This window comes from Camelus bactrianus, chromosome 6, assembly GCF_048773025.1.
Source record: "Camelus bactrianus isolate YW-2024 breed Bactrian camel chromosome 6, ASM4877302v1, whole genome shotgun sequence".
NCBI lineage: Eukaryota > Metazoa > Chordata > Mammalia > Artiodactyla > Camelidae > Camelus > Camelus bactrianus.
In genome coordinates, this window is record NC_133544.1 from 47,108,297 (window position 1) to 47,131,122 (window position 22,826).

General features: G+C 36.6%; 2 protein-coding genes across 4 annotated transcripts in view; one reads left to right on the forward strand and one right to left on the reverse strand.

The window, feature by feature from the left end:
* Positions 1-9,313: 9,313 nt before the first annotated feature.
* DORIP1 (dopamine receptor interacting protein 1) lies at positions 9,314-18,762 on the reverse strand. Of its 3 annotated transcripts, none has more exons than XM_074365585.1 (5): positions 18,621-18,762; positions 15,587-16,111; positions 13,704-13,793; positions 12,381-12,515; positions 9,314-11,515 (listed from the first exon to the last, which is right to left on the reverse strand). In XM_074365585.1, the coding sequence occupies exons 2-5, from the start codon at positions 16,108-16,110 to the stop codon at positions 11,332-11,334; spliced, it is 933 nt and encodes a 310-aa protein (XP_074221686.1). In that variant the 5' UTR covers position 16,111; positions 18,621-18,762; the 3' UTR covers positions 9,314-11,331. The 3 variants fall into 3 exon arrangements, with proteins under 3 accessions (XP_074221686.1, XP_074221687.1, XP_074221688.1); XM_074365586.1 differs by lacking the exon at positions 18,621-18,762 and adding an exon at positions 18,432-18,564; XM_074365587.1 differs by having other exon boundaries at positions 11,424-11,563.
* The window catches only part of LOC123611833 (uncharacterized), an 853,613-nt gene continuing 848,465 nt past the window's right edge, over positions 17,679-22,826 (forward strand). Inside the window, exons 1-2 of the mRNA XM_074366584.1 lie at positions 17,679-17,696; positions 18,261-19,179. Of these exons, the coding sequence (XP_074222685.1) occupies positions 17,679-17,696; positions 18,261-19,178 (936 nt within the window). The 3' untranslated portion in view covers position 19,179. The remainder of the gene's footprint in view (positions 17,697-18,260; positions 19,180-22,826) is intronic.

A 22,826-nucleotide genomic window follows, 5' to 3' on the forward strand; every position in this document is an offset into this window, starting at 1 on the left:
CTTTGTACATTTCCATCTTTGTGAACTGACCCAAGCTAACTTTGTCATGCTCAACTCTTAGGTTCTTTTTGGTAGATAGTGGCCACAAAAGTTGAGGAGTGGGATAGCCACTCCTTTACATCCACATTACCAGGTTATAATGAAAACAACATGTCTTAGACTAAATTCTGCCACACGTTTAGACTCTTAAAGAAACATTCATTAACAAAGCAACACAAAAGAGTTCAGTTGGTGAGTTCATTGCAGTCGCAGCTATCTTTTTAGATTCTTGAACTAGCCTTACCTTATAAAAAAGGTTTACTTGAGGCAGACAAGGCAACATTCCAGAAGACTCTGTTACTTTTATGGCCAGCACCAAGTAACCAGCAGTCCTACTAAAGGATGAGCTATAAACAAAGACTTGAACACTAGGTACCATCTTTAAGGAAGTTGTAAACTACAGGCCTGGATAGATTCTGATAACCTATCCATATAAGGTTTGGAAATATACTTGTAGACAATCCAGTCCATATCTTGAAACTTTAATTTCACTAGTAAGAGCAAGTTTTTGTTGCCATGTTAGGCATTAGATTATCCCCCAATAAATGCCCCTGACATTTAATAAACTAATTAACAAAACATTAGATATTGATCAAATTATGGGTAACAGAAGCGTTTGTAGTTGCTTTGAGCATGGGTTTTCTGGTTAGAAAGCCAGGTAACAATCCCTCAACTGCATTCTTAATGAGGACAACTCCTAAAGTAGAAGTAGAAACTTAACAGATATATACTGGAGTGTTCAAAATATTATGGATGACATATGTAAATATGCATTTTGAGAGTACATATAAAAATACTAGAAGTAAGATTTCTTGACTAGACGCTTCTGAAGTTCTGCTTTTTAATTCAAAAGCAAGCAGACAGCTTACACATTACCCAGAAGTCATTGTAAAATCTGTCAGCAGTTATTAAGAGCTTAGTATGTTTAAGACATAACAGAAGGTGTAAAGGAGTGACATACCACATCCTACAATCTGAGTGAAAAAGACATGGCGGTGATCGGTGGTGGTGGTGGTGTTTTTCTTCAGGGAGGGAGAAAAGAAGAGAGAAGGCTACTCTGGCAGAGCTCTCGTGTTCTGTCTAAAATTACTAGATAGTTCTCTTGTTGGGGCCAGTACGGTATTGGGAGTGGAAGTTTTGACTCAGTTTGGAAGACAATGTGATGGGTGGATTGTAGGAGTCAGTAATAGACTCACGATGGAATACAAAAATCTGTTCCAATGGAGAGTCTGAACTCCTAAGCCTAGGAGTAGAATTGAGCTCTGTGTTAAGATAATAAGTTCAAGTGGGTTTTCATGGGTCTTCCAGGTGTTTTTCTTCCTTTCTAATAGAAATGGGATCTCCATGTACCCATCATCCATCTTCAACAATTAAGCACATTTTGTTAATCCTACTTCCTCTTCATCTATTCACCTTATTTTTTTTTTCTGGAATATTTAAAAGAGAATCCCAAACATGCAATGTAATATAACTGGGAAATAATTGAGGCTGCATCTCTAAGTAATAAGGAGACTTAAAATTTTCATTCTATAAATAACGTTATAATCACACTTAAAAACAATATTCTATAATATTTAACACAGTCTGCCATCAAATTTTCCTTACTGTCTCAAAAATTTTTGTTAGTTGATTGAGTCAAGATCGAAATAAAATTATTCATTGAATTTTACTGTTAATCCCTAAATCCCTTTTAATCTCTTACCAGTCACTGCCCTCCTCCCCCTTTTCATGCCATTTGTTAGTAAGTGAGATTATTCTACCTGTAGATTGTCCAACATTTCAGAGTTGGCTGATTGCTTTTTTGTGTGTTGTTTAATTTACCATCCTATTCTGCAGATTTTCTATAAACTGTCGACAGTTGGCAGCAAACTGTTGATTAGATTTAGATCTTTTTTTTTTTTTTTTTTTGGCAAGCATAGTTGATGCTGCATGTACTTCCATACCTCCTGTTGTATTGCATCTGAAGTATATTATGTCTGGTTATCCCACTTTTAGTGATGCTAACATTAATCACAGTTTGAGTTCAGTTGTCAACCTGATCCTTCATTATCAAGTTCCCCATCAAACTCAAACCTGATGGTCTTAGCAGCTATTAGTGACTACTTCTGGATCCATTATCATATTAAGTTGTAAAATAGTAATTTTCTAACTCTGCCATTCCGTTTGCATTTATTAGCTGGGGTTCAGGAAAGGAAAGCATTTCTTCATCACTTATTTGGTTACCCTGAGATAAGATTTATACAGCAAAGGCTGAGGGAAATGTGTGATTCATTCCTTTCTCAGTCTTTTTTTTTTTTAACTTTTTTTATTGAGTTATAGTCATTTTACAATGTTGTGTCAAATTCCAGTGTAGATGACAATTTTTCAGTTATACATGAACATAAATATATTCATTGTCACATTTTTTTTTGCTGTGAGCTACCACAACATCTTGTATATATTTCCCTGTACTATACAGTATAATCTTGTTTATCTATTCTACATATGCCTGTCAGTATCTACAAATTTGAACTCCCAGTCTGTCCCTTCCCGCCCCCCTCCCCCTTGGCAACCATAAGTTTGTATTCTATATCTATGAATCTGTTTCTGTTTTGTATTTATGTTTGTTTGGTTTTTTTTTAGATTCCACATATGAGCGATCTCATGTTATTTTTCTTTCTCTTTCTGGCTTACTTCACTTAGAATGACATTCTCTAGGAACATCCATGTTGCTGCAAATGGTGTTATGTTGTCGGTTTTTATGGCTGAATAGTATTTGTATAAATATACCACATCTTCTTTATCCAGTCATCTGTTGATGGACATTTAGGCTGTTTCCATGTCTTGGCTATTGTAAATAGTGCTGCTATGAACACTGGGGTGCAGGTGTCATCCTGAAGTAGGGTTCCTTCTGGATATATGCCCAGGAGTGGGATTCCTGGGTCATACGGTAAGTCTATTCCTAGTCTTTTGAGGAATCTCCATACTGTTTTCCACAGTGGCTGTACCAAACTGCATTCCCACCAGCAGTAAAGGAGGGTTCCCTTTTCTCCACAGCCTCTCCAGTATTTGTCATTTGTGTACTTTTGAATGATGGCCATTCCGACTGGTGTGAGGTGATATCTCATTGTAGTTTTGATTTGCATTTCCCTGATAATTAGTGATATTGAGCATTTTTTCATGTGCCTATTGATCATTTGTATGTCTCTCTTGGAGAATTGCTTGTTTAGGTCTTCTGCCCATTTTTGGATTGGGTTGTTTGGCTGTTTCTTATTAAGTCGTATGAGCTGCTTATATATTCTGGAGATCAAGCCTTTGTTGGTTTCATTTGCAAAATTTTTCTCCCATTCTGTAGGTTGTCGTTTTGTTTTACTTATGGTTTCCTTTGCTGTGCAGAAGCTTGTAAGTTTCATTAGGTCCCATTTGTTTATTCTTGCTTTTATTTCTATTGCTTGGGTAGATTGCCCTAGGAGAACATTTTTGAGATGTCCTGTCTCAATCTTTAAAATAATGAAAACTCCTAGAAAACTCCAAAGGTGATCAAATATCATAAACTCATGATTTTGTAATATATTTATTTGAATACATGTGTTTCAATCAACACATCTTAAGCCAGTGGATACTTCCTTTAAGTTCCACTGAAAGCCTCACTGCTTTTAAAGAATTATTTTGACATAACTTAATGATAAACTTACAGAGAAGTTCCAAGAATAATACAGAAAGTTAGTATATGTCTTTTTCAAGGTACACCAATTTTTGACATTTTGCCACATTTGTTTTATCACCCTTTCATACGTAAAATCTGTTTTTCAACTTTTTTTCACTTAATATAGTCTGCAGATTATTCCATATCAGTATATGAAGATAATTCCCAATCTTTTTTATAATTGCATAGCACCTTAGTGTGTAGATAGATCATAAAATTTTTAACCAGTCTCATGCTGATGGACATTTGGGTTGTTTTTAGATTTCTGCATTTACAAATAATGCAGCAGTGAATAGCCTTGTGCATTTGTCATTTTGTGTTTTGGGCATAGATTTTTAGAAGTGGAATTGCTGGGCTAAAGAGTAGATAATATGGAATTTTGCTACATTTTGCCTGTTTTAACTCAGGCTGCAACAGACAATACCTCAGACTGAGCAGCTTATAAACAACATATTTATTTCTCAAAGTTCTGGAGGATGGAAGTCCAAGGCCAGGGTGCCATCATGATCGGGTTCCAGTGAAAACCTCTTCGGGGCTGCAGTCTGCTGACTTCTAGTGTCCTCATGTGACAGAGTAGAGGGGGGAATTGAGGTCTCTCATGACTTTTATAAGGACACTAATCTCACTCATGAGGGCTCCATCTTCATGACCTTATCTAATCCTGATGACCTCCCAAAGGCCTCACCTAATACCAACACATGGAGTAGGGCAGAGTTTCAGTTTTCATATGTTGAAGAGACACAAACCTTCAGTCTGTAACATTGCCCAACTGTCCCAAGAGGTTGTACCATTTTGCATTCCCATCAAAAATAAACAAGAATACCTTATAGGCTGTTTTTATTAGTTTACCTACTCAGTGTTGTATTAAAAGGTAACACTTGGCCTCAGGTTCTTTTTGGTTCAAATTATGTCTAACATTGAAATATAATGAAAGAAATGAAAAGCTTCTTATTTTTAGTGTGCATGAAAAATGCCTAAAATCCCTTATTAAGTAAGGAAGGATCTAAATAAGAATGAGCCAATCACTTTTGTCGTCCTGATCAGGCAGAAAGTATTGGAAAGGATGTTCTTGTGTGTGCCCTGAGGACAGTTAAGAATTTAAGTAAGCAGGGGTCCTAGAATCTAATAGCATAGGTGTTTCCCAATGAATAGAGGACTCTGTCTCCAAAAGTTTTAGAGCCAGATCGGGGTAAACTATTTTGGACAGTATCTGGTGGATAAATAATTTTGAGCAGGAACAAGATGTGATATTTCATTATTATTTTAGTATCTAGGAAAATTTACGCTATTCACTTTTTTTAAATTGAGGTATAATTGATTAACAATGTTGTATTAGTTTCAGGTATACAACAAAGTGTTTCAGTTATACATACACGTATTCTTTTTCCGATCCTTTTCCATTACAGGTTATTACAAGATATTGAGTATAATTCCCTGTGCTATACAAAGCTATTCACTTACCGCCAACATTTTAATTTTTGCTTTATTTGTTTTTGCATTTCAAGCTAAGTCATGAATTTAACAATTTTTTACTGTTTTAATATTATAATTTGTTCTGTGAGCTTATTAGCCACAGAAATACTAGCGATGGTATTTCTAGCAATGGTTGGTTTTCAGCCAACAAACTTGAAATATTCGCACAAAATTTAGTTCATTTTCTGAAGTCCACTACTTACCCACTAATTTTATTTCTTAACAGAATATTGAAACAGGAATCAATAATAATCTTAGCGAACACTTTCATGGTGCTTACTATGTGCCAGGAACTAAGTGCTGTATATAATAATTCATTAACTTTTCACCACAACCTTATGAGCTATATCCTATTATTACCTCCATTTTACAGTTAGGAAAGTGGAAATAGAGGGGTTAAGTCATAGGACCAAAGCCACACAACCAGTGAAAGAGCCCAACTTTGGACCCAGTCAGTTTACTTTGTTTCTATACATTTAACTGCCATATACTTGCTTCTCCTTGACAACAAGAAAATCAGTTGAGAACTGATCATAATAAAGATAATCCAGTGGTAATATGATTACATAACCAGGTTCACCTCAAAAGTCTGAAATTCTATTATCTTTTTCCTGTGGGAAGAATGTCAATCCCGAATCAGGGCTTCTGGCACTTCCATAAACTCTCAAGGGACAGGAATTCCTAATCCTTTTTAAAGAAGAGGTGAAGAAAGCAGAGAGGAAGCCAGAAAACATGAGGGTTGTGGATACGACGAAGAAACCCCAGGAATCGATTTACAGACAGAATTTGAGCTGGGTTGTTGTTGGCAGAGAGCATAGCCAACCTCCTCAAAGGCATCACCACTGTATGTTATTCCCAAGCTGTGAGTGTGTATACTGTCATAGAATGGAAGGAAAATGAGACTTGCCTCACCCAAATTACAAAGTAGGTTAGTACTTAAAGGCCAGAAAGTTCAAATGAACTTTCCTTTACATTCTATACTGAGGAGCCTCTGCCACCTAGTGTTCATGTAGAAAATGGCAAGGGTTGGGAATCAGCAATCCTGTCCCTCCACGAGTCCAGGAGTATTAAAGAGAACCTGTCCCCACGGCCCTCTCACTTTACTCTCAAGTTTTTTTCCCTCCTACGATAATTAGAAAATATTTGATACAATTATTTCTTGTGGATAACTTCAGCTACAATGAATTTCTTTTAAAATCTGATGGTGTTTGAAATTTGTTTTATCTTTAATTTCAGGATTTGTAGCTTTCTAATGGAAATTAAAAGTGGTTAGGCTTTGGGGTTAGATGTATAGGCAGTAGGACCATACATTGCCCTTGAAATCTCAAGTTGGACAATCTATATTCTCTTTCCTCTACAACCTCCTCCAAGGATGCTAGGCAGCTACTGGGAAAGGAGTGTTTCAAAAACCTCACATCACGGCTAGATGGCTGGGGAAATCTTTGCCCAAGCAGGCTAAGCTTGGTTTGGGAGCTACAAAGCTGGAGCAAGTTAATAGCAGACATACTTTCTCTGCAGCCTGTATGTAATACGTACTCACTATCTATTATTTGCTAGTTGAATTAGAAATGATTTCTGCCCTGGAGATGTGCACGTGTCTAGAATGGGGAAAAGGTGAGTCAATCAATGGTGACTGTACGGAGGGAAGTCCTCTGGCATGTTGAGCTAGCCGTTTCCTTTAAGCTTGCACCTGGTCTCTTCTTGACCTGAGTACAAGTCAGCTCTCCTGAGCTTCCTGCCTTCATCTCCCCTCCTCTCCTTTCCTTCTGCCCTAACATTTCCATATGCGGGGTGTGCAGAATTATTTATTGTTCCCTCAGCCAGCTTTTACAAACCCCCCTCAGCCAGCTTTTTCCTACTCTACCCTTAAAGCAAGCTAATTATGATCAATGTATTTTTTAATTGAAGTATAATCAGTTTACAATGTGTCAATTTCTGGTGTACAGTCATACATACATACATATATACATATTCCTTTTCATATTCTATTTCATTATAGGTTACTATAAAATATTGAATACAGCTCTCTGTGCTATACAGTAGAAAGTTGTTGTTTGTCTATTTTATATATAGTAGTATCTGCAAATCTTGAACTCCCAATTTATCCTTTCCTACTTCCTTTCCCACTGGTAAACCACAAGTTTGTTTTCTATGTTGGTGAGTCTGTGTCTGTTTTGTAAATAAGTTCATTTATGTCCTTTTTTTAAGATTCCACATATAAGTAATATCATATGATATTTTTCTTTCTCTTTCTGGCTGACTTCACTTAGTATGATGATCTCCATTTCCATCCATGTTGATGGACCTTTAAGTTGCTTCCATGTCTTGGTTATTGCATATAGTCCTGCTATGAACACTTTCCTCTAGACGTTTTGTTGTGCTGATTACTTCTATCGTCCCTATGCTGGCCCCCAGGAGTATACATTTCTTTCTCCAAAGTCCCCACTCCTTGGTTCTTGGTTCTCTTCAGCACTATGGAACCAGTCTGGGCTTTTCAAAAAATCTTTACCAGTAGAAACCAATGATTATCATTGGGTGGAGAAATCATGGATGATCACTTTTCTCTTTACACTTTTTTTTGAGTTTACTGAATTCTTTGTGATTTATATATGATTTTTCTTATCATATTAAAATTTAGACTTTACAAAATTCAAAGGGAAAACAAGCAAGTTAGGAACATGTAGCTAAGCATACAACAGCAGGTTTCTAATTCTACCAGGCTGTTGTCTACACAGCTCATTGGGTCCCCAAGCTCTTGTTCTACACCACATCAGTTTTGAGGGCCCCATCAGAGCAGCTCCCTTTTTAATTTTTAGCGATACTCCTCTTGATACCTTACAGACGTCACTGAGAAAGCAAGGGATGGATTATGGAACTGATTGCTCATTGAGGGTATATAATCTAATACAGATCCTCAGGTAGATATCAGCATATAAAGATATCATCTAGCTACAGAGGCCTCCTCACTTTCTCAATTTCCCAGAGAGGGAACAACAAAGGTTGTTTTCTCTGGGCTCAAATTCTATTTGAAATTAAAGGCTGATAGTGAACCCTGGGCCAGTTGGGTGTGTAGGAACCTGTTAGTACGGCATTGTTAAGATGAACTTTAAAAGCTACGTGATTTTAGCTTTTGATTTTAACAAAGGAAGATGAGAAGAATATAAGTGTTTGCTTAGGTTATGGTTTCATAGTACTAATTGCAGTCATTTTTACAGAAACTGTGTACTTTTCCTGCTTACTTACGGTGCATTATAATTATTGTCAAATAATTAAATGTCATTAAATAATTTAATTATAAAGTTAAAGTGCTGGTATGCTCACACGTACAGCTTTTTGTTTGTGTGTCATAGTAGTCATCTGCTTATATAGTTTGTCTGATCCTACTCTGTGAAGAGTGAACTGGAACCTAGGATTCGCCGTAGTAAGCTTGCCTGTGATAGTCATCTTTAGTTTCGCTTCTTCTTTGATTGGATCAGATCCAGTGACATGGCCTCAGACGTTAAGTCAATCCTAATAATAATGAAAAGCTACTTTGAAGGATATATCTAGGATTATTTGCTAACTTTGAAGGAGAGTCATGTTTCTTTTGCTGCAGAGAAGTTGGAAATTTCTCCTTAAATGTTGGAGATTTCTCCTTAAGTTTGCTTTATTTGTTCTTCATCCCCCTTTGATTGAGGCCAAAGTTTAAAAACCATTTCTGCTCTCCCCGTAGATATAGTTGTGGTTTATGGCCTTTTGATTAAAAATATATTCGATTATTCCCTCACATCTTTTGCCCCCTCCCCGCCCCAGCATCTGATTTCTCTAAGGGTGTTTAAAGTTATAAAGAATTTTCCATACCCTCACCTTCACATTCTGTAATAATCTTGTTTACTTCATTCTTTTACACCCTTTTTTACTATTTGGTCGAAGGGGATAATTTCTTCTTTCTACTAGGCAACTACCACCATATCAAATACCTATTATCCTTAAATCCTAACCATCTGGGGTCCAGAAGGCATACTTAAATTCCATTACACATTAAATCCATTACTGATTATGAGCTACCGCTTACATAAATAATTTTAAAAAATCTTAAGAGTTCATTAGTGAGAGAGAATCTAGGACACTTGCCTGTACATAAAAGAGGTAGAAAAATACGTTTTTTTATTAGCATGTTCAAGGTAGTCAAGATATTAACAAACATTTTAATCCTCACAACAACCCTGTGAGGTAGGTAAGTCATTGTTTCATGATAAACTAGTATTATTCCAAAAAAGTGCAATTCATAAAAGAATAAATCTGCATTAGGAATAATTTTGTCAATACCATTTTTATATATATATATATATATATATATATATATATATATATATATATATACTAATATTTGTTTTTGTATACTCTGATTCATGCAGTAAGGTGTCCCCAGAAAAGTTTCCTCTAAAGCAAATCCTATTTAAATATATGTGGGAAACTATTAAAATAAACTCTGGGGTGAATTTTTAATAAAATAAATCACTATTTTGAGCAAATACTACAAATACTTCTTTTTTACGTAAGATAAAAAGGCATTCTCATCAATGCTGCACCCACATTTATCCATTCTTCAGTAAGTTATCTATGGCACCAAAGCAATGTAAGACTTAATTTATTAAATCAAACTTTAGCAATTTAGTACATGGCAGTGAACTGTGTTGCTGTGTAGAAATCTCCAAATATATTTGCACTCAATCTCAACCCAAAAGCTAGGGTAGACTGTTTACTAAAATGTAAACACTAAAAGAATGATAGATTTTAAAAAAGTATTTCCCCTTGAGAATATTACTTAATTAAGTTTTTTTTCCTTTAAATTGCAAAAGGAAGAGAGATCGTGGGGTCTTTGAAAAGAAACATAATATTCCAATCACTATAAAATTCTGGTGATTTATATTGCAAATCAAAGAAAGCCTCATGCTATCAATTTACTACTAACAGGGGAGCACATGGATGTTACTCCAAAAATTTAGGTATTTTTTCCTCTGTGCCAATATGACTTACTAGGAAGAGAAATATAGTTGACCCTTGAATAGCACAGGTTTGAACTGTGTGGGCCTACTTTTACATAGATTTTTTTTTTCAATAAATACGTGCTGATCCAAGGTTGTTTGAATCCAATGATGCAGAACCACCAACATAGAGGGCCGACTGTAAAGTTACATGGGGATTTTTGACTGGATGGGCAGTCAGTGCCCCAGCCCTCAAGTTTTTCAAGGGTCAACTGTATTCCCAGGTACCCATTTTCTCCTAAATATATATTTAAAGTACATTTCCATTGTTAAACATTAGTAAACATACAGTATGCCTAATTTTTAAAATAATAGTCTTATCTGTAAAATAAATTTTTAGAGACTTTCCACTACATTTAATTATAAATATTTAGATTAGTTATACAATTGATTTGTAACAATAACTTTAATTAAGCTTGGGAGCTTAGTTAATACTTAAAATCTGCTGGTAGGTTTTTAATAGTTTACCAAGTGGTTAAAATAATTTGCCATTATAAAGCAGTAATTCAAGTCCAGAAAAACATTCTCACCAAAGTATTTTAAGGACTTGCTCCAGGGACACTAGGCAAATCAACAGGTAAAACAGACTAAGCCATCTCGAAGTTGTACATTCAAATCCATACCAGATCCAATAGTGCACTTTGGATTCCAGTGAGGTAGGGCAAATAAATATAGTCAGATACATTTTGAACTGTTAAATTTATATAAACGGAAAACTGACTTGTACCCAGGTTTTATATGGATATCCAGAAAGAAAAACTGAGAATTTAAATGATGAAATATTGTCTTGGATTCAAAGACAGAATTGTAAAAAACCTTTGAGGTACATATAAATAAAAAATACAAAGGCTACAAGATATATTTTATTTCAACATAAAATATGCTTGTATAAAAATAACCCAGGATATAGAAAACAGAAATACAAACATTTTTGCATAGATTCTCGATATAAAACATTTACCTGGGGCTCAACACTAGAAAATACACCTCTGAAACTAACATAGTTGAACTATTTCCTTGGATACCAAGTACATACAAAAAAAAACCCCTTCATCTGGGGGAGCATGGGCAGGAGGGAAAACAATTTAATTTAGCATCAGTCTATATTTATTTCTCTGTTGCTCGAATATAAACCAATGATGACAAGAGAAGAAACTCTGGGGGTTTATTTAACAAAATTAAATTCACATTTCTGAGGCCATCATAGTGCATCCAATGTCCATCAATTTGGAAAGCTGCAGAATAATGGTGTTCCTCTTTGTTAAATAATGTGGCACCTTCCAACAAATACCTGCAAATTAAACGACAAAGTGTAGCCGAGAATCACAATGCTTTGTTCCTAAGAAATTAAGAAAAATGTTTCTTAAATTCTTAACTAAGGACTAAAAAAACAGATTATTTGCATTCTATACTCTGAAAAAGATATCCTTCTGTAAAAATCATGTACTATAATTCGTTATGTGGAGTAAGATGTTTAAGAATTTAAAAAACCTATATCTAATTTAAGAATTTTAAAAAGCATATTTTAACAGGTTAACTCATAACTTGCATGGCTCTATTACAGAAGAGAACACACACAAAGAAACTTCTAAAGGCAAAAAGTTAAAACAACCCTGGGTGTCCTAATTTGCATGTAGATATTTTAATCTAATGATGACAGTAACATTTTATGCTTAAGTGATGACCTCATACTACTCACACTGTTGTGACTTGAAATACAAGTAATAGCCAGCCAGTTTTTACTGACTGTTTTCTGTGACTCAGATACTATCCTAAACACTTCACACGTTCCATCTTATTAAATGCTCACAAAAATGGCACCAGATACTGTCATCTCTGTTTCATAAATAAGCAGATTGATGTGTTACCTGGTTAAGTTACTGGCTCAAAGTCACATAGCTTGTAAGGTGGGGCTGGGATTTGAATCCAATTCTGTCTAGTCTAAGCACCTAACCACTCTGCACACTGCCAGCAACTGACCCCCTGCAGTAGATTCTGATCTCAGTCAGGACACATAAATTTAGAAATAGCTAGGGGATTTTCAACAATATGTATTTCCTTAAGGGCTAGTAAAACTCAAGATGGAATAGCAGAAAAATGTAAGATAAATTTATTTTTTTAAATTGGTTTTCTAAGAATGAACAAAAAACACCTACTTGTGATCAGATAAATCCAAGTAATAGGGTACATATGCCAGATCTTCAGATTTCCAATGCTGCATATTTAAGACAACAAAAGGGGGTGCCCCGTGGCAGAACACTCGTTGGGAAAACTCTCTTAAGCCACCACACCTAAAATTGAAAATAGGCATGAACTTTATTACACTTAAGACAAAGCTGCCTTTATCACTCTGAGTTGTCTTTACTACATAACTAAAATAGTTATGCTTATTATGACTATATTAATATCTTATATACCTAATTCTCAGAGTTTATAAGCAGTAAAATTCTATATATAAGAAATGATTCTTTTAAAACTCCAGGAAAAACTATTTTTATTTAAGCTTATAAAAGCATGTAGTCTTTTGAAGTGATATAAAAATTTTTATTTATAAATACATTTCTTTCTCTAAGCTGGTTTCAAATGGGAATAATGGCAGAAAGGGAGTAATATGACTCTTACAGTCACCTATAGACTGGGTAAAATTCCCGAGTTGCTTCCTTTTGCCATTAGGATGAAGCAAATTCTGTTTTCTTAGTAGTATCAGGTATTAAGCATATGGATCAGAATAAGACAAAGACAATTATACAGTAAAATCTCGATTAACCGGAATGCTCAGGGCACAGCATTTTGGTTAACAAACACTGACTAAACTAAGTTACCAGAAAACCATTATATTTTAGTATTCATTGCAAAAATACACTAGTTCACTTCCTGGATTTAAGTACAATTAAATGAAGGTATTTTATTCTTTCCTTCTTTTGTGATTGATTAGGTGTATGATCATCCTTCCAAATACTAATCTATTTTTGGCCTGGGGGAGGTAATTAGGTTTATTTATTTAGTTATTTTTAATGGAGGTATAAAATTTGTTAAGAGACTGGGATAAAAATGTTCAGCTCCTTTGGATTTGTTGTTTTTTTTTTTTAATTATGTTAAACTTTTTGGTTGTCATTTACCTCTTTCTCCTAAATGAGGAGTGCAGGAAAAAATCCAGTTAATTGAGGGTCTCGAGTAGCTGGGTTCCGGTTAACCGAGGTTTTATTGTACCTACTCAGCAGTGGGGAAAAAAGAAAAAGCATTTGCTTTGTATTCATCAAGTAACTGCAGTATTATATTCTATACAGTGGTACTGATAATGACAATACAGCATAAAATGGCATAGTAAACTAGGTGTTGAGATTCCAAAAATATTAGGCTTCGTAAATACTTATGAATTGCTATTTCATAAAGTATTAACATCAAAGAGCATAGCTGTCCAGGTTTCTTTATAAAAAAAACAGAAATACTTTCATCTTAAATGTCTATCATATACTCACCCAAGCTCCTCACACAGTTCAATCCTGGAACAGAATAACTCATCCACAGCCAGTCGTATCAAGTTTCCATGTGGAATTTCTTGGGGAGGACTAAAACAATTGCAAAATGAATGTAATAACTGCTTCCACATTTTACATGTAAATACATTATTAGGATAACAAATTTTACGGGTCAGCTCATTATTAGCAAACCACGTATAAACGTATAACCTCTGTTATTCATCTTTGTATTTCTTATTGACAGTAGAGAAAACAGTTGAACTTAAAAAACTCATGCATGCAGCTTTCTGAGAAACATTAAATCTTTCTGTAAACTGATCCTGAAACATGCAACTGTCATTACTTTAAAAATTTCCAAGAGGATTCAACAGAGGGGATTCTGTCTTGGCAGAAAAAAGCAGGACCCCAAATTAGGAGAGCAGCTAATTAGTCACCTGACTCAATGCAATTGTTGGCCTCAGTTTTCTGATTTGTTAAAAACATTTTTTCCTACATACTTCAGAGGTTGTTTTAAATACAGGATTGAAAAACAGGCAAAAGACTTAAAAATTCATTAAGAGAAGCATAAATACTTGTGTTAATAAATGATTGAAAATATTTCAGCATAGTTTCAAAACGTATACAAATTAAAAGATACTTGTTTTTTGGAAACAAGACAAATTTCCGAAACACTTTTTAGTCCATTATCATTCAAAGTAACAGAACTTTTTCCGCTGATGGACATTTCAAAATCAACATCATCATATCAGCAACATAGGAAAATGGACAAGGTGTATTTCAAAACAACAGAGACATTAATTGGTAGACTCTCAAAAGTATAACATATCTTCAGCTTTCCCTAAGTAGCATGATGTTACAATATGAAACTAAATATGCTATACGGAAAATGTGAATTTGTCCAGGTACATAATGTTCATTTCCCAAAGGGAACAATCTAGCTATTTTTCTGGACCACAGAGCCAAATACGCTTTCTGACAACAGTGTGTTTGGGTCTGTTTCCTGTCCTGTTTTTTTCCACTGGCAAGGATCTGTTTTCCAGCTCCTGTCCCCTGGGGACTTTAATGTTTCCCAATACTCTACTAAAGCTTGCCAGTTGGGCTTTCCTGTCATTTACCAGCTTGGAGGTGTGCCTTCTTTTTGAAAGTCAGAATGACTCAGCAGGCTACCAGCACCTTTCCTAGCCAGTGAAAGAGTCTCTGAAATCCATGTACTCTTCAGATATTAGTATTTCATTTTTTGGGGTTTCTGTCTCTAATTATGCCCTGGCCACAATGGGGAGTACTTTCAATCTTCCTGTTCACGTAGAACTAGCTGAGCCGACAGAGATCCACTCACAGAGTGAGATTCCAATGCAGTATTAAGTGTTGTTCAAGAGGTTCAGTTTGTGACACAAGGAATTATCTACATAGTCATATTAGTAAATTCAGAGCAAAACATTTTGCACACTGAATAGTTCATTACTTTACTAGTGAAATAGTTATCAGTTGATTTTGTAAATTCTGAGATGTTTGGATGTAACACAACAGTAACATTTTTGTCATGGGACCTACTAAAGAGTCTTGCATTTGTGTGATTGCTTTATGTGTGTTATTACACAGTCTGTACTTTAAGAAGTATTTTGACTATATCTATCTGCCTATCTATATGTGTCATTCATTATAAAAAAGTATACTTAAAATTTTTTTTAATGTTTAAAATTTTTATTTTTTTAGAGGGGAAAGTAGTTAAGTTTATTGATCTATTTATTTTTAATGCAGGTACTGGGGATTGAACCCAGGACCTGATGCATGCTAAGCAGGTGCTCTACCACTGACCTAAACCCTTCCCCTAGAAGTATGCTATTTTTGCTAGAAGTGACTAAACAGACGTTAGAGCAACTTACTTTATGTTAATTGTGCGCTGCTGATCTTCCTGCACTCGAGTTGGGCATCGCCAGTTGGAACAGTAACTCTCTTGTATGGTAGACATGAGATTTTCGAGATTTTTTGTAAAATTATCATGCTCATTCCCAAACAAATCAATTATTAATGAAGCTTTATGAACTTCAGATTTATACTGCTGTTTTTCCATCTTGTCCCAAATCCAAAGTAGCTTCACAGTTGTAAAGCTGTAGGTGTCCATTAAATAAAGAAAACAATCCACAAACTCTCTACCTAAATGAAGAGAGAGCTCCCTGGGGAAATTTTCGTTTTCATTGAGAATGACATACAATAACATCAAGAATCCATCGATGGTGCAGGTATTTTTCAGTCTTATTTCAACATAGAGTGGTGTACAGGATACTGCTTTGCGGCCAGCTTTGATAGTAAAAACACCTCCCCAGGGAAGAACAGGCCTCCAAAATGAGCGATCTTGGTTATAGTTATTTTTAATTGATGCTTTGATCTCTTCAAACAGTGTCTTCATCCTGCATTTTCAAAGGTTAAAATAGTACTTGTAAATTTGTGACTTCACATTTTAAATGCATGAGACATATTTAAGTGAGAATAAAGCCATCTAAAGATTCCAATTAAATTTGGTAGATGGGCTCCCAAAGTAACAACAACAACAAAAAAACAATTTGAGCTATCTTTTGGCAATATGCATGATCTCTGGAAAGGCCATTTAAGAAGCTGAAACCTTTTTCTGAAGTACAGATGGTCATTGGATAGGGTTTTATATTAACTGTATTGCAGATTTTATCATTAATAGAGGAAAACACTGTGATAAAAAATCCTGAATAAAAATATAGCTACTGAAAGATACAATCCTAATTTGGTTGCGTGTATTTCTAACGTAAATTTCTTCATTCCTCCAAAATACAAGCTGTGCTTCATTTTCTTGTTAATATGTGTGGTTCCACATATGAAAATGATATAATGGAATTCTTAGTTGGGCTACAGAATAATGGCCAATTGGCTTTGAAAGACAGCATCTGAAGAATAATCAGGAGAACTTAACTGAATAGTAGCACAGCTAATAAAAAAATCATTTCTATGCACTTTGGGATTTTTACCTGCAATTTAAGACCATGCTAGATATCCTGTGATTTTAACTACAGAGGCCATGCTGTGACGATCTGATTCTTGATAATTATCCTGATGCCCCTCTCTGCATGCTTTGGGAATGAACTGAAGTGTCCTCCCTATTTAAAATGGCACCTATATCTCCCCTAGCCTTGAGGATAGCTAAACACTTTTTTAAAAAAATCATTGACAGTATTCTAATAAGCATGTTGGTGTCATCTGTATATAAATAAAGCAAAATTAAAAAAAATTAAAGAATGAGGTCCTAATAAAACTGAACTGAAAAAAATTGCTTTACTTTATTCGGGGCAATCAAATGATTAAACTAAAAACATCACAGGGTTTCCTAATATGTTACTTTAATGGAAAAGTGTTTTTACATGAAAAAGGGAAACATCTGAATAGAAACAGAGGAATTAGTGACTGACATCAGGGTCTTTTGATTATCTTTTCAAGTACCACATCCTCCCAAGCTCAATGCTGCAGATTTTTATTTGTGTGAAAAATTAAGTTCAAACCGACTTTGCAACACTAGCAGACTAAAAATTTCGTTTTATCACACACACACAGAGTATTTTCGACTAGGCAAGATACTGTGGACTCTAAAATATTCAACACTATATTTAGTCTGAAGTGTAGATGTTTATATATAGTTGCTAACATGTCAGCTCTAGTCAACCACTTAGGAATAAGAGGGGGTGGCAATTCTAGAGCCTAGGAAAACACAAACTCAAGTTTCTTCTTAATAGGAACTGACATGTTTAGGAGCATATTTTTAAAAAATCATAGGGCATTTAAATACTTTGAAAATAACTTTATGGTTTGATTGATTTTTGTTGAATTTTAAAGAATTTTGTAGCAAGGTCGTATGATTAAGAGCCTGAGTTCAGATTTCTAAATATTGTATTGGAAAGAAATTATAAATCTCTGTAATATTTCTCAACCAAATTATCTTTTAGACACGACCAAATGAGTAACTATAGCTCTGTAAAGTAATAGTTACACTTCGGGAGAATTAATCTACAAATATATATATAAACTACATACGTGTATTAAAAATATATACACACATAAAATGAAACTAACTTCTTTAGCCTTTTTCTATGGAAAAAAGTGGGGAGGATAAGAGAGAATTGAAAAAAACTACAGGACACCTAGTCTAGCTTCTTCAGTAACGTGATTTGCCCCAAAGTAAATTACAATAAAAATGACTAAAAAAGATGGAGAAATGGCTGCAAACAGCTTTACTTAAAATTGTCTTTAAGTTTGGCCACACCTTCGGAAACATAGTTTAGTTACGCACTGATTTAGAAGCCCTGGAGAAAGTATCCTGCTGGCTTCATTTTCCAGCCTCAACAAGCCCTCTAGTTTCAATAAACCCAGAAAACTCCCCCGACTTCTATTTTCTTGGCAAAACGACACCTTCCTTCTGCGGTCATTTCCACGGGTGACAATCTGTACTCCACGCTGGTCGTGAGGGCCAGTCCATTTGACGAAGGCATTAAGTGCCGGAATCCCTAAGAGCTCGGGGGTCCTAAGTTCCCTCCCTAGTCAGCGCCCCGAAATAATCCGGAAAAGGGGCCCGCGCTCCCGCTAGAAGCAGCACGGGTCTCGGTGCAGGGACCCGCGGGGCCCACGGTAGGCGCCCTCCTCCATCCCCTGCACTCCGGCCACGCCCAACCCGCCCCCGGCCCACAGCGCCCGGGAAGGCCTGGCACTGACCGCTGGCCCCGCAGGGCGGCCGGGTCCCCGAACCGGGAAGCGGTGAGAGAGCTGGGTGTCCCCAGCCTGCGTTCGGGCAGCGGCCCCGCAGAGCGCCTGGGACTGCGGGTAATAGGCGGGAGAGCCGGGCATCGGAAGGCGTTCCCACACCGGCCAGTCTCCGTCCACCAGGAAGCCGACTTTTCGTACCTCCCCAGGGACCGAAAACCGCCGGTGCCGCCGCACCCGTCGCCGCCGCCGCTTGCTCATGGAGAGCCCGTGCTGCCGCCGCCGCCGCCGCCGCCTCATCTACTAGCACCGCCGGCTGTCTCGGCTTCCCCGGGCGTGAGCGCCGGGCTCCGGCACGGCCCCCATAGCACCCGCCGCGGCGGGAGCCACAGCAGCTCCAGCGCCCAGGCCCGATCCGACCGGACCCACGGAGCCAGGACCGCGGGACGCGTAGCTTCTTATTACGGAGGAAGATTCGGCCTGACCTCCGCCCCCCCGCCCCCCAGCCCCCAGTGCCCAGTCCCTAGCTGCCTGACGGCGCTGCTGCGCACGCGCGAAGACGCCGGGTCCAAACGTGCGTGTGTTGGATGTGTACACAGCATCCAGATTTGCCCAATAGGAACCAGGATCAGGTGCAGGGGGCGGGACTTCTCAGGGAGGGGCGGGGTTCCAGTGTTAGGCAATGGGCAGGGCTGCCGGAAGTGGGAAGGATTTGCACGGAGGCGGAGCTTTGTTGGCAAACCTGCTTGGCCGTTTTGAGGTTTGTACCATTTTAGGACTTTACTTGATTTTGGTTTGCTTCTAGGTCTGGTGTTTTCAGATTCTTAACTCTAAAAGGGAAAGCTTTGTTTTCTCAGTAAATTATAAGTATTCAAACTTTTAAGTATATATTTAGGGAAAGTTGAATTAGTATGTTAAGTGCTATCTGTAGTGTTCAAGGTAATAATTGGCCAATATATTGTAATTTACAGTGAAAATTAATAACATTTAAGGGAATTAGATAGCTTTAGCTCCATTATAGAGATGAAAAATTGAGTTTTGGAGATGAGAAATTCCTACGCATTGACAGACAGCTAGACATTGAAGCTAGAGCTGCTTAGTGCTAGAGTTGGTGGGCACAACCACTATTCTTCAGTAGATCCTAGTTCTTGTATCCTCCCTTAAATAGTCAAAGCCCACGTGGCTCTGCTCCCGGAGTACACAGGCTATCCTGGAAAACTACCTTCATTCGCAATTAGAAATGGGGATACTGTTGAGATATTCCCCATCTGGCTGTGCGAGAAAAAAAAAGAAGATTGTCTGGAAAGGGAAACTCAACCTTCAGAATACACAATGCACAGACCTTAAGGCCAGCCCAGTACATCACTGTGGTCCTCAGTCACAGCTGAGTCTGGCAGAGTCTTGGACACCTTCTTGACTAATTTAATGGTCAGGCAGGGTTATGTCAGGGAGTTTCCTCATGGACCTCTCTCGGGGACTCTGGTGATAGACGGATGGAACTTCTGGGAGAGAAGCTTGTCTCACTCAAGATAAACATTGCCGGTGGAGTTGGGAAGAAATAGACATCTCTCAGAGCAGAGGAGTAAGAAAGAGGCTATGCCCAAAAAGGAATAATTAATTATTTTGGCAAAAATCTCCTCTTTTTAGTCTCTTGGTTTTTCTTATTTCTTATGGCATTCCATAGATGAGGAAATTGAGGCGGTGAGGCATTAAATAAGGAGAGTCTCTTGGAAGTCACATACAGAAAGTTGGCTCTCAGTATTAAAACTATCCTGCATGGAGAAAGCCCTTTAACATTTTTTAAAGTGTGGATTATGTTTATTTGACAATCTCGTACAAGACACAATTCTTTTTATACTGATTGGGTCATTCTCTTCCTGCAAACAGATTCAGTAGTGGTGGTTTTCACCATTTCTGGAGATTATCAGGGAGATGGATCATTAAACTCTGCTGAAGCTTGGCTGGGCAGGGGAAGCATGGATTCCTTGCATATTTGGATAATTCACAAACCTCACTGAGACCTTTAACCAAGATTTCCATTCAGCATCCTTTCTGCTTCTTTCAAAATCTGACTGCTGAGTTACAGGGTTTCTTTTAGACAACTTTATTGAGATAGAATTGACATATAATACATGGAACATATTTAAAGAGTATAATTTGATAAGTTTTTATATATGTATATCCCCTTGAAACCATTACTATTATCAAGTGAATATATCCATCATCTTCAAGTTTCCTCACACCCCTTTGTAATTTCTTCCTCTTACTACCCCCTGCTTCCCACACCTAAGCAACCACTGATCTACTTTCTGTTGTTACAGTTTCATTTGCCTTTTTGTAAAGTTTTGCATACATAGAATCAGGCAGTATGTATTATTTTTTTCTGGTCTGGTGTCTTTTACTCAATTTGACATTCATCCATGTTGTTTTGGGTACTAGTTTTTCATTCCTTTTTATTGCTGAGTGTATTCCATTATATGGATGTACTGCAGTTTATTTATCATCTGTTGATGGACATTTGGGTTGTGTCTAGTTTGGGGCTATTACTAGTAAAGTTGCTACAAACATTTGTGTACAAGTCTTTGTATGGATATATATTTCCTTTTTCTCTTTGGATAAAAATCTAGAAGTGGAATGGTTGGATCATAGGTATATGTGTGTTTAACTTTTTAAGACAGTCCTAAATTATTTTCCAGCATGGTTGTACCATTTTATATTCCCATCAGGAGTGTATTCGAGTTCCATTTCCTCCATATCCTCACCAACACTTGGTAGCCGTTTTTAATTTTAACCATTCTAGTAAGTGTGGTGATATCTTATAGTTTTAATTTATATTTTCCCATGACTAATGATGTTGAGCATCTTTTTATGTGCTCATTTGCCATCTGTATATCTTTCTTTGGTGAAGTGTCTGTTCAGACCTTTTTTACATTTTTAAAAGTATTGAGTTGTTTGTTTTTTAAATTTTGAGAGTTCTTTATATATTCTGGTTGAAAGTTCTTCATCAGATACATGCTTTGCAAAGATTTTCTCCCAGTATGTGGCTTGTATTTTCATTCTCTTTACACTGTATTTTTAAGGGCAGAAGTTTTAAATTTTAATAAAGTCCAATTTATTATTTTATGAATTGTCCTTTTAGTGCTATTTCTAAGAAATCTTTGCCTACCCTAAACTCAAAAAGACCTTTTCTTATGTTTTCTTCTAAAAGTTTTACAGTTTAGACTGTATATTTAGGTGTATGATTCATTGTGAGTTAATTTTTATTTATGGTTTGAGGCGCTTTTGTTCATATTTATTACATATGGGTACCCAATTATTCCAGCAATATTTGTTGACATTTTCCACTTTTTTCTTTTTCCACTGTGTCACCTTTGTACTTTTGACAAAAATCCGTTGTCCATTATCATTTTATAAACATTTTATTTAATATTTGTTCATCATCAGCTACTTGTTACCATGAGCTAGCACTGAAGATATATATGGAAGTATTCTTTGTTTGCAAAGACTAAAGATCAACTATTGCTAACTTAAAATAAGAAATTTATTGGAAGAATTTGAGGTATAATAAAATTTTTTAAAAAGCTGAACAATAATCAGGTCTCAGCTATCTTGATTCATCCAAAGGGAGGCAGATCCGCAAAGGACAATGAGACTATATTAGAGAGGAAAAGAGAATGATGCTGGGCAGATACCTCCTAGAGCAGTGCTGTAAAGCAGAAATGAAACTCTGACTTCTGAGGCTATGTTATAGAAGACCATGACATTTCTGTCTCATTTACTTGGACACTTGGTTTTAGAGTCCTGAGCCACCATGTGAGGAGACCACCATGCTGGAGAGGCCACATTCTGGTCAACAGAGCCACCTAAGCCCAACAGTCTAGTTATCCCTGCCATGGTGCCAGATATTTGCGTGAAGCTGTCTTGACCCCTCCAAGCCTTCCATGCACTAGGTGAATACACTGAGTAACTTCCTTTGATGCCACAAGGAATAGAATGAGCACCTAGCTAAAACCTGCTCAAATTCTTGATTTTCTTGATTGTGAGAGATAACAGAATCATTGTTTTATGCATGTATTTTTGGCGAGTTACTCAGTGTTTTGTAAGTAGAACAAAATTTGGGGTGCTTTTGTAACAAAAACCTAAAACATGTGGCATTGGCTTTCGGATAGGATGTCAGGCAGAAGTTGAAAGGGTTTTGAGAAGACTGTTAGTGGAATCTTGACAGACATCGAGGAGGGTGTCAATAAAGATTTAAGGAAAGTAAGAAAAATGTTATTGGAAGCTAGAAGAAAGGAGGGTCTTGATATGTCATGGCAGATGGTTTAGCAAATGTGATAACGTGGAAAATTAGAAAATATATTTAATGATCTGATGGATCTGGCTTAGGAGATTTCCAGGCAGAATGTT